A 15,875-nucleotide genomic window follows, 5' to 3' on the forward strand; every position below is an offset into this window, starting at 1 on the left:
GTTATGTATCGAGAGTAGGTCGGTTATGTAAGGAATGACACTAGGTGAGGTAAGGTCGATGCATATAATGGATGCAGGAGACAAAGAATTATGAGCCACATGAACTAAGAATCGAGTTACAAATTCTGCATTTCCTGAATCGATTTCAATTTTGCGAACTGACCTATTTACTAATAGGTCATATCACAAATTTTCCATTTGTAGTTAGCCAAAATTCAACATACCTCATGAAAATTAATGAATTAATTACAAAATGTCACTAACTAACATTCGAGGCAATCACAAGAATGGTGGCCTGTGAGGGTCAGCTGACCACCATGACTGTGACTGCCTCTAAACAAAGTATTTGCTTTTCATGAATGCAGGGAATTGGTCTGTAATTAAAAAGAAAGGTTTACTTATTTTTAGGGTCTCGCTTTGGAAAACAGCTGTCACCAGACATTTATGTAAGAATCACCAAGAGAGGGGTTTTGGTTCCGCCTACGCGTTTGGAGCCATGCTCATCAAATTGAAAAAAAGTATGAATTACAAAGTTGATGTATTTGTATATATGTATTTTTATACTAGATACATGGTGCAACTTCTGTCCTGATGATGGTCTCGGGGATTAATATTTCGGATAAGGAGATCGAAACGTCGACGCTTGTGACACTGTTTTGATGCAATGAAATGCCATTTGATGTTCATGTATGTTACAACTATCTGAACCAGTGGTTTGTGTCGTATGACCAATTAGTAGTGGTACATACCCATACAAAAAGTGTCAATAACTACTGTCAAGGTTTCACATTGTTACAGTAGTCTTGAGTTGCCAATGTTCAAATCGCTTTTGGAAACTAACGAAATGCTACAAAATATAATTTCTCATAAAAATTTTACAAAAGAATGAATTATGTCTTCTGTATATTGTATTGTCTATGTCTGAGTATTATGATAAATTGAGTTCACTACGGTGACTGTTCAAATAATTAGCAAAAGCAGAATAAATCCTCAAGGTTTATTTTTTGTGTTTACATCAGATTTCATAGGGCATGCTGCATACTTCCTCAGAGAGAGTGCTTGTATCGCACTCCCATTGGCTGTTGGAGGGGTTCCTTTCACCTATTATGGCTGCTGTGTTAAAACACGATGATGCAAAGGTATGGAAGGCACAATCCCTCCAATGATGTTGCCTTGTTTTTGCTTATAGGGAGTCGTTGTGGGAGAAGCAGTTTCAAAACATTATAGCACAAAAGCAGTGATAGAGTGACTCTTGTGTGACATCAATTCTACATGTAGAGGGATCTGAAAATGCCATGTGCTTCTATGTTTCTGTTGTTTCCAGAGCTTCAGAAGGGAGAAGAGTGCTCTGGTAACCAGCGATGATGAATGCAGATCTCAATTTCACTTCTGGGACACTGGTTTGCATTCTGTCCGGGAAATAAAAGCAAAACCGACATGGGGTACATAAAAGTATTCTCATCTGACAAGTGAGGACAGAATGTGTCTTAATGGGCAGATCTGCCCATTTTATAAATGAAGAACCAGGTTTGAGATTCATCATCAGCATCCTGAGAATCTGGGCCAATCACTTAATCTTGAAATGAACATGTCCTTGTGCAATGTAGCAGGTGCTCATGTAAAGTGCTTAAATACCTTTGGGTTAGGTTTATGCTATATAAAACTGCAAAAAATATGTAAAGCTCACATGTGAAATGATACTCCCGGAATATGTATCCCTCCTTCAGCCTAAGAGATTCTTACAAATTGCCTTTTTTGTGTATTTGAGAAAAGTGTTAGAACAACGCTGGGCAGTTATATTGCTGACACATTCAGGAATGATACACTATGCAGTGGCCCATTCTTCATGACATCACCACACGTCAAGGAGGCGCAAGGACTATTGTATATTTCTGAGCTGAGTGACTTACCATGTGTTTTTTTCAATTATCTACTTGGAATAGAGACAATGGCTTGCCTTGTTTTATTGATTGTCATGACTCTATAAAATTATGGAAGCCATTTGTTAGGTGAAAAAAAAAATCTTCATACAGAGGGGCCCATTAGGAAGAACAAAATGATGTACAATATGTCTGTTGCATGCAGTCTGTGAAGTGACACACGCCCGATAAGAAACAGCAAGGTGTTAGGTATGGGCTGGTAAGGTACCACGTCTTATATGGAGCCACGTTACTCATTGGTTTGCCTGTGGGCAGCCAGCGTCAGTACAGGAACTGTTGGCACCACAGGCAATGTAAAGCATTGCTGTGCTGTCACAGCTGCAACCTTTACAACTAATACCTTCACCTATCAAAAGCCCGGCAGAATAAAAGAGGTTTTAATTCTATCTGACTTCAGTATAAGGAATACAACCACAAATGTACCCTTGAAGGAGAAGGGGCAACGTGGACAGTTCACATTGTTAGTAGCTTGTGTGGCTACTGGTTGGGGAGGGAGGGCACAGGGGAGACGTGGCTCATTTAGCTGTAGCTGTGCCAATTGGGGCTACTATTCTGGTGAAAACTGGTTTTAACAGGTGAGCGTAATTGCACTTTTGCTGTTTTCAGTAAATCTGGCACACTTACCCATGACATTGAGCGCTATTTGCTCTTTTTCTTTCAAAATGGGGAGAGAGGAAGTCAATATATTGGTACACACCAACAACATTGTTTTATGAGACTTCACTCCCAGAGGCCTTCAAAGGAAATTGATGGGTTTGCCCAAATTTGCACTGCACTCCAGGTGTGGAATGCCCCTAATAATATGCACCTGTGGCAACCATCCTGACTTCCTGGAGTCCGGGGAAAAACAGTAGCCACCTGAAACGTACTGGAGGTCAGGACTACGTTTCCCACAATGCATTAGACCATTTACTTTGGGGCGATCCCCTGGCGGGCCAGATGGCCAGTGATTCTTTGGTTCAGGGAGTGTAATTTGCCTGCAGGCAGCAGGGGTCTAGTACCTCTAGTCCAAGGAAGTTCTGGAGTTGGCTTTAGGTTGCAGGGTGGTTCCTCTTTCTTTTGGAGCCGAACTCTGGTCCAGGATGAATCGCAGTTGCATGGTGGTTGCTATAGGTGCAGATTAACGCAACACGGGTCTCCTCTATGTCCTAAGTTGCAAGCTTGTCAGATCTGAGGTTCTGGTGCCAGGGGTGATCCTTAAAACCTAGATTTATGGGTGTTAGGGGTGTGGGTGCAAATACCCTATAGGCTAATCCACCCCTGATGTGACCACACCCAGGTGGGGGGTGCCCTTTTCTTCCCAGAACGTTCTATTCTGTCACTTCTAAAACTGCATAAACATTCCTCTGCTGTACAGACTAGGTAGCCCACCCTGGGGTGAAGCTAGTCTTCTGGGGGTATACGCCTCTTGACTACCTAATTTTCCTGCCTGACCAGGTGCAAATGTGCCTGGGACAGAGGGATGTCATTTCCTCCTTTGGGGTGGAAGCCTACTTACATATCTGAGGCAGTGGGAGACTTGAAGATCACCATTTTAATATGCCTCTTCACTAGGCATCCTGTCAGGGAGGAAGGTGAAACATTATGCCAAGGTAGGACTTTGTTTCTGACTCCTGGGAGAGTTGACATCTCCAGGTAGGGAGTCAGATTCCTGTATTGGCATCAACAGCTGCAGGCCCTCAGCCAGACCACTGGAAAGGCTGGGGCAACCAGGTGGGCCACCTCCAAGGTAGCCACCTGGGTGCATGCCACATTAAATATGACTTTGGTAAAACGTCAGATTTGATGAGTCAATTTGTTTGATACCAAACACAACACTTTTCAGTAGGAGCATAATGGAGATGGCTACCTCAGAGTGCCCTGATGCCAGCCCATGTTATCTTATGCCCCCCTGAACACATATACTAGCCCTTAATGGAAAGAGGCTACTATAGGGACATATATGCTTGTGCTTCTATTTCCACACCTTTAAAATAACGCACCCTACCACCTGGGCTTAGGAGGTCTACCTTAAGGGTGACTGATAGATATCAAAAATAGTCCTTTTGCCATGCCACTCCTGGTGAGGGCAAAGTCAAGTTTGAGCAGTTTGCAATGACAGGACTGTTGTTATCTGTATACTTGAGACACTCAGGGAGGCACAATCAGTGCTTCAGGCCCTGGTGACCCCTTCAACTCCCATGCCATGGGTACCACTAATACCACTTACTAGGAACTTGCTGTGAGAAGTTGGCCTGATGTATGATGTCACTAGTTCTAGTGTACACCTTATATCAGTCCAAACAACCCTTATAGTGATTGGTTGTAAAGTCAACCTTATAGACCAGCTATCCTAGTGGTAGCATGGACAAGAGCAGTCTTAGGCTAAACTCTGAATGGCATGTGAAGCCAGCTGTGATACCATATATAATCCCTTGAATACCAAATGAAAGGACACCACAACAGATATATCTATAAAATAAAGTGTATTTATTCTAGTCAAACCCTCAGCACTCTTTATGAGATTAGAGGTAAGTACAACACAGTCTTATTTAAGCATACATTAAGTCACACAGGTAAGTAATACAGTTAGGCCCTAGGGGCCACACAAACCATATACTAAAGAAGTGGTATAAGGACCACTGTCACGGAAATAGGATAGGCCTAGGCCTAGGGAATCGCTGGGGCTACACTACACTAGCAACAGTTAGGAAGTGGGAGGCCCACGGGATTCAGGTGCAGAGTGGAAACACTCACGCGTAATGCGTAAAAGTCGATAGAAGTACTAGCAGTTAGAAATTAACAGTTTAAGGACACCTCTGAAGCAGCTAGAGAGTCGAGACTCGGAAACTAGACCCTAGGATAGTCACTACCCTTGTGAGCACCTAAGTACCCAAGTTACCTAGCCCACGGGCTGCGGGTGCATAGGTGTGAACTTGCGTCGGGTTTCGTCGTGGACTTCTATGGATGCCTGAAGGAAAGTTGCTGACAGGCAGTCAGTGAAGAGTGTCCGGTGGATCCCAAGGCTGGGATCAAGAAGAGAGGAGACCTGCAAGCAGAAGGGACAGAGTCAAGGTCACTAGCCAGTGACCACGTGGAACCAGGAAGGAACCAGGCGATGTCGTGAAGATTGCAGGTGAAGGTGAAGCTTGTCGCTGCAGCCACGGGGACCAGGAGACGTCGAGGACAACCAGGACCAGGAGGCGAGCTGTCCCACGAAGGCTCTTGCTGTCGGTGGCGTCGAAGTCGAACTAGGACTCACCAAGCCTTGGCAAGCGGAACCCACGAAGAACGGAGGACTTGCTTCTGGTGCAGACCAGGAAGGTCTGGGGTGCTTCTCTTTTGCAAAGAAGCGGGAGCCAGTCTGGAGGAGCCAAACCAGCAGTGAAGATTTCAGGGTGCGTCGTCACTAAGGCCACTAGCCAACGGGCAAGCAACCGGACAGACGCGGCAAGCAGGAAAATGCAGAAGGGCCCCACGCAGGACTCGTGGAGTGTGGGGGGCTGATCTTCGGTGCAGATGGTGCTTGGGGTTGGGGCTTCTCAATCCCCGGTGTACAACTTCGAGGGTGCCTCAGAAGCTGCGCTGGAAGATACTAGCCACTTTTCCCAGGTAGCCGGTCCCACGTCTCTCGTCGCCTCCATGGATCTCAGCTCGGCTGTGGATGTGGATCAGGGTCGGAGAAGTCTGGAAGTCAAGGCTCTGGTCGGGCTCTGCAGTCGGTCCCTCGTAGAACTTCAGCAAAGCAAAGGGTAGTCTCTTGATGGTGCCTGTTTGCACAGGGTAGCCACTCCTTGGCCACAAGGGAGATTCTTCAGTCTTCTTCTTTCGTCGAATGTCGAAGGTCCAGAGTTTCTGTTCAAGTTGCAGGTTCAGGATAATCTAATCTCCTGGGGCCCAGCTACCACTCTTATACTAATCTGGGGGGCTGGGTTGCCTGCTAGGTCACGCCTTATGTGTGGGACCTGGGAGGGGGGTAGTTACACCCCCTTCCCTTTGTCCAGTTTCGCGCCAGGACTGGGGCTGGAGTGCCCCAGCACCGGTTTGAACTGGACTATGCACGGGACACCTTGTGTGCCCCAGGCATGTCTCATTCTTTTCATCCCTCCCTGCCCCAATACACTAAGGCCTGTCTGGGGTGGTGCTCGCAACTCCCAAGGCAGGAAGCCTATTGTCCAAGCCTCCCTTGCCGGGATCACTCCCAGCAGCAGGAAGTCAGACTCGTGTCTGTGGCAGCAGCATCCATCTTGTGATGCTGAGGCTTTGGTTAGAGTTAAACAGCAAAGTAGGATTTTAACATGTCTCTCCCTCTAGAAGGGGGGGATAATATCCTCATCACCAGAAATGGTATGGGGTATTATTCCAAAGTGTTAGACACCTTACACATGTTTTGATAAAGCTAAACCATAGTTACCATAACCGTTTAAGATTATAAGGCACTTTAAGAGTATATGGTAGGCTATATCATAGAACAGCTATAAGGACATGGTTCCGAAAGCTGCAGACAGGCTCAGCTCATGCTAGAGCACCATCTCACATGTTACCAAGCACTCTGCCTCCAGGATTGTTAAGGCCTGCCATAGGAGTGGCTGATTTGAATTTGAATTTAAAAACATTTCTATAGCGCACTTTTACCAAGCGGTTTCTTGGCGCTGTTGGATTGCGAGAAGCAAGCAGGAGCAGAGGGGAATTTAAGCATTGTAAGCACGGGAAAAGAGAAAAGTTTTAAGACCCTTCCGGAACTCAATGTAGGAAGATGACATACGGAGTTCCGGGGGGAGGGAGTTCCAAAATGCAGGAGCAAGCACTGCGAATTTCGTACCGCCAGTCTTTTTCTTGCTGAAGCGGGGGATGGTTAACAGAGCCTGATGAGTAGACCTAAGCTCTCGTCCAGGTATGTAGGGGGTGATGGCAGAGCAGATAAATTCCGGGGCAGTGCCTGTTTTGGCCTGGAAAGTAGTGCAGCCAAGCTTGAACAGAGCACGCTCTTTCACCGGCAGCCAGTGCAAGGCCTGCAGTAGGGGAGTAGCTCTATGGTATTTGGGCAGGCCGTGGATCAGGCGGGCAGCCTGATTCTGCACTAGCTGCAAACGGCGAGTGGCGTAGGCTGGAGCGCCATTATAGATGATGTTCCCATAATCGAGGCGCGAAAGCACCATGGCCATCACTATAATTTTTAGGGCAGGTAAAGAAAAAAAACGAGAAATCTTCCTAATGATTCGAAGGGAAAAAAAACAGGAGGAAACAACTAAATTGACCTGAGAGTGAACAGAAAGTGAGGGATCCAGGAGGATGCCAAGGGTCTTGACCTTAGGAACTGGGAGCGGGGGAACACCAAGTGAGGTTGGCCAATGGGAGGGGGACCAGGGACTGCAACCACCTCTGGTCAGGACTAATTCCGTCTTGTCCGGGTTGAGTTTGAGGTGGTTGCAGTTCATCCAATCCTGGATGAACAGCATGACGGATTGGACATTTGAAGCAGAGGAAGTGGAGTGGGAAAGGTCAAAAATTAGCTGGAGGTCATCGGCGTAATTGAACACCGTGACCTCGAGCTGCTGTAACATAAAAATGAGGGGGTAAATGTATAAATTAAACAAAAGAGGGGAGAGGGAGGAGCCTTGGGGAACTCCACATGCAACCTCACGAGAGGCAGCGGTGAAGCCAGCAAGGTGGACTGCCTGAGCCCTGTCACTCAGGAAGGACTTAAGCCAGGTGAGGGCCAGGCCCTCTATACCCGCCGCCTTGACACGGGTGAGGAGGATGGAGTGGTCCACCGTGTCAAATGCGGCGGATAGGTCTAAAAGAATGAGGGCCTGGGGGACGTTGGTATCAATGCCCTCACGTAGGCTGTCCATCACTGAGATCACTACCTTCTCCTGATAGGTACACATGTGTCTATTTTAAGGGTAGATATACGTATACTATATCTAAGCAAGGGGTGATTACACGACCTTGCCCCAGCTGAGTGATCAGCCAGTTGTGTCTGATTGGAAGGCCAGACCAGGGGTGGCATTATACATGCTGCAGCCCCTGGGAGGCCTAGGGTACACCTATGCCCTGGGTACCTAGGGTACACTGTACAGGGTCCACTGTACAGGGTCCAATAAGGTGATCCTTACCAATTGGGAATGTACCTAGGGTAAATGGAGTCCATTTTAAAGAGAGAGCAGACAGCCTGAGACCCTGAATGGCAGGACCTTAGGCCAACTAAGTCGAAAAACCAGCTAGACACTAGGCAAAAAGTTGGGGGTAACCATAGTCAGATATCCACCTTCCTACACTTGCCATTTGGGGTTACCACCTCACATATACCTTGTTTTAGAAAGAGAGCACTGGCACTGGTGCCCTAAACATCAGCAGTGGAGAAACAAATGTGAGGGTGACCATACAAAAAGGGCCCTTTCCTACAGTCCTGCACGCAAGCAATGACCCGATCGGTGAAGCAGCTGTTTCCTCACACCTTGCATAGGAAGTCCACTCGACAGAGCTCCCCACTGGACATTGCTCACACCAACACTCTCCTCTTCTTCACAGGGCACACTGGTCTAGCAAGCAGGTAGGCGCTGGTGCTCCAGGCTCCAATGCTGGATTCCCTGGGTAATGTCCCCTCACCCAGCAGGGACACTAGAAGGCCCTGGACCCCAGCCCTGGTCACAGCCAGACGTCTGCAGAGCTTCCCCTACGAACACAGCCAGTCTGGCTGGTTGGCAGATGACAATTTGTGAGGTCTCAAACTCCCCGTATTACAATCCATTTCCAGATACCAAATGTGATTTGGAGTCTTTGAGGTTTTATGTTGGGAGTTCTGCTTCTTTTGAAGTCTCTACTCCTCTGCTCCCTCTTCCTCTTGAGAAGCAGTCTCACAGTAAGAGGGTCTCTGAAGCTGGTAGTCTCAAAACAAATGTCAGGGGTCACAACACATCCTGCATCATTTGCAGTTTGCCTCGTGGTTCCCTACTGACCTAGTGGTTCCCTACTGAACCATGCAATTCCCAAAGTGTTTACTGAGCCGTGCGCTCCCTGTGGGACCCCCACTTCCTGTTGATTCAGCTCTAATGACCATGTGAGACCCACCATCCCCCCTTCTAGTTTGTTCAGCTGTAATGACCATGTCCGTTCAGCCGAACTGACACACTTGGCATAGATGAGCATAAATGCAGGCAGGGTGTTGAAGATTGCATTAATCTCTTAGCATGAGCTGAAAGCCATTTTGTACTTGGCAGCCATTTTAGTTAGCTATGTGCTGGACATTTGCTGTTTCCCTCTCCCAGACTCTTGCACATGCTCAGATGTGCTTAGCTAGTAGAGTGCACCTGTTCCTAGTATAGAACTGTCAGGCTGTTCTAACTGATGTCAGCAACTTATTACTCCTCCTACTTGTTGACTGTGCAGTTTCTGTATGACCATCTATGTGCATAACTCTTCTCATGTATACTTGTACCGCCTTTTTTCAGCCCCTGTGTGGGTATATAATGCCCCTGTTCTCTGTACTCCTTAGAAATGTCTCCTACAGTGATTTGAGAATTCTGTATGATGCATTTTTCCCTCTTTAGAGGTTAAATAAAAAGATGTCTTTTATATTACAGCTTCTGTGCCAATCTCTTCTTTGTTGGTTTAAAAGGACCAGGTGTATCAGTGAAGCCCCAGATTAGGTTTTGATTTTCTACAAGGGGGCACAGGTTTTTATTTCTGAAAACGCTTGCGAGAAGACAATGAATACGTGACCCGGCGGCAATATTGTCTGATGGCGGGTATAAAAACCTCGCTTGGCTTTGCTGCTCCACTCCATGATCTCGCTTACCTGGATTCTGCTTCCTCAACCTGCTCCAGTATCCTTGTCGGCTCTCCTGCATTTCTTGGTCTCAGCTTTGGGCCTGGATCCGGACAGTACCTGTGACAAAACAAAAGACAAAACATAAGAGACAACAGATAAGTTTGACTTGCTCTGGCCACATTCTACTGCACCAGCAAATCTAGAGACAACTCAAGTTAATTTTATTATTCACATGGCCACGGAACTATTTGACAGCTTTTCAGTTTAAATCACCCCATGATTACCTCTGAGACTGGAGACTATTACATTTGGTGATCTATATTGAATAATTTCAGAGACTAGAGAACATTTAATGCCCTAATTTCCTCTGAGGCTAGAGAATTGTTACGGAGACCTGCGGATGAGTAACTTGGTCTCTCTGGGTGAATTGTTTTTGGCGACTTTCTCTTCATGTTGCATATTCTCACAGAAAGTTAAGGACATAACAACCAAACTTCAAAGGTGAACCAATTGTAAGTCAAATTGGGCAAACTCTATAAATGTATGTTCATGTTGTTGATGAAATTCAAGCAGAAAATCTTTGTTTCTAATTCGCTGTCTCTTCTTGTAGATAACTACCCAATAGTAGTGAATCCAGTCCTAGATATGCCACGCCACCAGAGGAGGTCTCTTCTTACATGCCCAGCAGAACCCAATGGATCAGAGTGCAGTCTCTCTTCCCATTCCTCTTCCCTCTTGGGACACCTGCTAAGACTCCCTAAGGGAGAGGTGTTCCAGGAGGTTAGGGGACTTGGCATTGCCCCTGCAGAATTCCTGACCTCCAGGTAAGTGGTTGCAACATAAAGCCAAGCCACAGAAAATTACATTCTGCCTGGGAGATGGATCCCAATACCTTGGTCACCAGTCAGGATCTCGCTCAAGCGCTCAGTGTAGAGGAAGGTCCATCATTGAGAGATTTAACCAGGGCATTATAAAACAGCCAACACGAGGTTCAGGCAGAAAAGACAGGAAGCCCATGAGCTACAGAATGAGTTACAGAGGTATAGGCCATGTACTAATCCAAGGAAAAAGGTAAGACTCCTGTTTCCAGCACCCTCATTTTGGGGTAAACTTCAGACAAGGAGGCTTCGACTACATCACCCCCAGCTTCGTCCTCGGTTCCCCAGTCCTCGATTCTGACTGTTACTACTCCTGTGCCTCCAACTCCCCCAGAAAGGTTTTTTGCTGTACAATATTTTCATGAACTAGTGCCAACTTCAGTTTCTGTGTCGCCCTGCAGCCTTCCTTAATGATGCCTCCAAGGTAGCCTTCATTATTTCCTACTTGGGAGACAACGCTGCCACGTGGTCCGCCCCCCCCCCCCTCCCCCCAGAGAGAAATGACCATCTCCTTTGCAATTTTGTCTGTTTCAAAGAAGCTATGCGTAAATTATTTGCCAAGCATATTTTTTTATTCAAGCTAGTTATAATGAGTTCTTAAACCTACATCAGGGAAGCAAGGACCTGTTGACTTTTATCACAAGCTTTAATCGTCTGGTCACTGAAATGAACTGGCTGGGAAAAAAACGCACTTCCCATTTAACCGAGTTCTGGGGTACAACCTCGAGGTAAACTTAGGACGAAACTAAAGGAGTAAGCAGAAAAATGTTTCACTTTATCATGAGGATAAATTATTTATTCCTACGCAGCAGCTAAGAAACACCATTTTACACTGCAGCCATGATACCGTTCTAGCAGGGCATCCCGGAGGAAAGTCAAACCATTGATTTATGTAAACGATGGTTCTGATGGCCCACCCTATGTGGACATGACAGTAACTACGTCTGAAGTTCGCTACTGAACCACTCAATTCCTGTAGTGCTTGCAGAGCCATGCGCTCCCTGTAGGACCCCCCTTCCTGTTTGTTCAGGTGTAACGACCATGTGGGACACCGCACCCATACTTCCTCTTTGTTCAGCTGTAATGACCATAACACATTTATGATATCTGAGCATGAGACACCAGTTCCCGCTTCTGAAAAACCCTTGTGCTTATTGTTGCCATGCTGCCTCGTGAGTCTCGCGCTGTTTTAGTGAGGTCTCGTGAGAAGAAAACTTACTTTATAAACGTTATTTACCATGTGATAAAGCATGTGATCTGGTGGCCATATTGAAAACCACGCCCCAGGCACCACCTGTCTCTTGGCTTTGCTGATCCCTGCGAGAACAGCACACTCCATGATTCGGCTTACCTGGATTTCGCTTCCTTGGCCTGTACCTGCATCCTTGACAGCTCTCCTGCACTTCTTGGCATTTGCACTGGGTCTGGATCGTGGGTCTGGATCATGATGGTACCTGCAGCAGAACAAAAGGCAAAACAAAAGAGACAACAAATAACGTCGACGTTCTCAGGCCACAATCTACTGGGTGGCTGCACCAGCCAATTTAGAGACAAGGCAAGTTAATTTTATTATTCACATGACTATTCGACATTTGTTTAGTTTCAATCACTCCATGATTTCCTCTGAGACTGGAAACTATTATATTTGGCGATCTACATTGCATAATTTAAGAGACTAGAGACTATTACAGGCCCTAATTTCCTCTGAGCCTAGAGTAATTATTTAGAGCTGTGGACAGAAGAGTTACTCAGTCTCTGTGAACTGTTTTTGGAAAGTATCTCTTTATGCTCCATTGTCTCGCAGAAGGTTGTGGAAATAACAACCAAACGTCAAAGGTGAAGCAATGTTAAATCAAACTGGGCAAACACTATAAATATATGTACATGTTGTTGCTGTGAATCAAGCAGAACATCTTTGTTCGTAATTCACTATCTCTAGTTGAAGATTACTTCCCAGATGCAGAGAGCCCAGCCCTAGATAAGCTACACCACCAGAGTAGGTCTCTATGCACATGCCCAGCAGAACCCAAAGGTTCAGAGTGCAGTCTCTCTCTCTTCCTACTCCCCCTTCCCATTTGGGACACCTGCTAAAACTCCCTAAATCAGTTGGAGTGTTGAGGTGTTCCAGGCAATCAGGGGACTTGGCATCCCCACTGCAGAATTCCTGACTTTCAGGTGAGTGACTGCAACAACACAGGCCACAAGAGTGACTACAATTCACACTTGGAAGCCAGCCACAGTGATATGTGCATCAAAAGGTTAAGGTTATGGGAACCATCCTATGCTGATGACACACAAATAATTGTGTCTATCACAAAGGATATCTAGGCCTCCGACGCTAACTTTAACAATTGCACACAGGCTGTGGCCAACTGGGTGGTAACTAATTACCTCCGACTGAATGGGGAAAAAACCGAGGTCTTGATCTTTGGTGGTCAAAAATCTATTTGGACCCATTCCTGGTGGCCAGTAACGCTTGAGCAATGTCCCAGCCCTGCCGACTCAGCAAAGAATCTTAGTGTCCTAGTTGACAATAATTTGTCCTTTAATCCTCAGGTCAGTAGGACAGCATCATCCTGTTTTTGGATTATTAAGACCCTTAGGAAGGTATTTCCCCTTCTCTCCCTCTCTGCGCGTAAACAAACATTGATTATGTCAAGGGTGGACTATTGTAATGCACTCTACCGGGACATTAATAAGGCATCCATCGTTAGGCTGCAGCTTGTCCAGAATGCTGCAGCAAGATTAGTTTCGGATCTTCCCAAATATCATTCAGTCTCTGCCGCTATTCAGAAACTGCACTGGCTCCCGGCTGCCAAGCGAATTGTGTTTAAGGCCGGTTGTATTGTTCATAAGGCACTTCACAACTCAGGCATTGTTGGAATTAAGCATCTTTTCCAACTGCATGTTCCCACTAGACAGTTGCATTCTGCTGGAAAAAAACCTGTTGGTTATTCCTAGGTTTTGCAGGGCTAGATGGGGATTGAAGAGCCTTTACTGTGGTGGCATCTAAGCTTTGGAACACTCTCCTCAATCCGTCTCCTGCCTGGAAGCCTACCTTCCTTTCTGTAGGTCCCTGAAGACCTGGCTTTTTGCTGTGTAATTTTTTATTTTTTTAGTATAGGGATGATGCTCTTGCCCCGTGGCAGATTAATCACTTTAGCGCCTTGACGCCCTTGGGCATTTGTTCACGCTTTTGTCCAATCAAATCAACCCAGGAACCCCCAGTTCTACTTTTTATGATTCTCTAATCAGCCCCATCTCCTGCCTGAGATGTGCCCATACCCCTTCCTCATGACCTCTCACTGAATCACAAAGGACTCTTTGAGGTGCACTGGGGAGGCTTTAGCTGGCTGATTTCAGCAGGGATTTTCAACTTGCACAAGCACACACACGCGCACACACACGCACACACACACACGCGCACACACACGCACACACACGCACACACACGCACACACACACACTCATCTCTGTTTTGTAGATCGTAAATCATGATTATTTTTTACAAAATACTGTGTTTTAGGTACCCCTCACAATCTGCACTCCTTTCCTTTTTCAGTGGGCCTTAAGCCCCCATGTGTTGCTTCCCATATAATGATTCCAATGATAGAGTGTTTGTCAGAAAATATGAAGCTCACACCCCCCCCCCCTCCTGTCTTACTGATTGAACTATGCCTCTGCATATACTGCCCAGCTCTGTATCCTTTATGTACTGTACCACTCCCAGGTACACATACATCCAGAAAATGCATCTAACATGTACACACTGTATCTTTCATGTATTGCACCACTCACAGGCACACATACACCCAGAACATGCCCTTATCCTGCACGCACTGCACAGCACTACATCATTAAGGTATCGTACCCCTCATAGGCTCATGCACCTCCAGCACATACATATGACAAGCACACACTACTCAGTACTGCATTATCCATGTACAGCACCCTTCCTAGGCACACATAAACCCAGTGCAGTTTTAGAAATGCAGTTTCTGGTTGGCAAAGTTATTCACTCTGTCCAAAACAGGGACCACTGCTTTAGTCAGGGTAAACTAGATCCACACTGAGAGATAACCTGTGCTCACCCTCTGGTAGCTTGGCACAGAGCACTCAGGCTTATCTAGAGAGGCAATGTGTAACATTTTTGTGCAACACACACACACACACACAGTAGCACAATGAAAATACCACAAAAAGACTCCATGCAGGGTTAGAAAAATAGAGCATAGATTTATGAGTAAAACAAGACCAAAATCACAACAATCCAAAAAGTAGAGCCAGAGTTATGAATTTTCAAAGATTCAATTAAAATATTGTGCTTAAGAGTCATAAGCGTTACAACAAACAAATGATGGACGGAATGCTGACAATGCAGACATTCTCCCCCAGTCAAGAGATCTGGGTTAAATCCATCGTTCTTTTGCCCACTACGCCACCCCAGTTCAGACATGGCCATATGCAAATCAGTCTTGACCCTGTGCCTCATGGGAACAGTCCAGCCCGAACTGCCAAGCCATGTCTTCCCTGGACCGGAATCAAGCATCCTAGGACCGGTTTCTGGCTATCAGCCGTCATCAGCCAGGATAGCTTGACTCCAGTGGCGTAGTGAGCACGGGTCCCACGTCTGGGAATACCCATCCCACTTAGGGCGAAAAGCGTTACAACAAACAAATGATGGACGGAATGCTGACAATGCAGACATTCTCCCCCAGACGTGGGACCCGTGCTCACTACGCCACTGGAGTCAAGCTATCCTGGCTGATGACGGCTGATAGCCAGAAACCGGGGGCAAGCCAGCAAGCACTTTGAGTTCTAGTTTCAAGTGAAATGGGTCCAGTCCTTGTCCTCTGCAGGGAAGAATTCAGCAGGCGGCAGGGCAGCAAAGCAGAAAAACAGTTCTTCTAGGGCAGCGCTCAAGCAGAGTGGCAATCCTTGTAGCACAGCAGTCTTTACTCCTGGCAGAGTTCTTCACAGGTCTAGTAGTGTAATGTTGTGGCAGGTTCAGAGCCCCAGTTGTGGCTTTGAAGTGGGGGTGACTTTAAAGCAGGCCCTTGAAGTACACAGTTTTCCCTTTCATCCAGCCTTGGCTCTAGACTATCAGTAGGGGGTAATCACATGTCTGAGTATGAAACAGATCACTGCCTATTCAGGTACGAGTGTCAGCACTTACACTTTCTTCCTGCCCAGGAAGAGCTATCAGAATGCAGATGAGTTCTCTGTCACACCCACCCTTGCTGTGTTTGTGGCAATCTAGAGGGAATGAACAAAGTGTAGCTGTCACCCACACCAGATGTGTAC

At 46.4% G+C, this 15,875-nt stretch overlaps 1 protein-coding gene across 1 annotated transcript in view; it reads right to left on the reverse strand.

Moving 5' to 3' along the window:
* The window catches only part of LOC146830171 (C-type lectin domain family 2 member F-like), a 259,769-nt gene that overhangs the window by 227,267 nt on the left and 16,627 nt on the right, over positions 1 to 15,875 (reverse strand). The window contains exons 2-3 of the mRNA XM_085604415.1: positions 11,923 to 12,025; positions 9,721 to 9,810 (exon numbers count right to left, since the gene is read on the reverse strand). Of these exons, the coding sequence (XP_085460541.1) occupies positions 9,721 to 9,810; positions 11,923 to 12,025 (193 nt within the window). The remainder of the gene's footprint in view (positions 1 to 9,720; positions 9,811 to 11,922; positions 12,026 to 15,875) is intronic.

Source organism: Triturus cristatus, chromosome 5_1 (genome assembly GCF_964204655.1).
Source record: "Triturus cristatus chromosome 5_1, aTriCri1.1, whole genome shotgun sequence".
In the NCBI taxonomy this organism is placed as follows: Eukaryota; Metazoa; Chordata; class Amphibia; order Caudata; family Salamandridae; genus Triturus; species Triturus cristatus.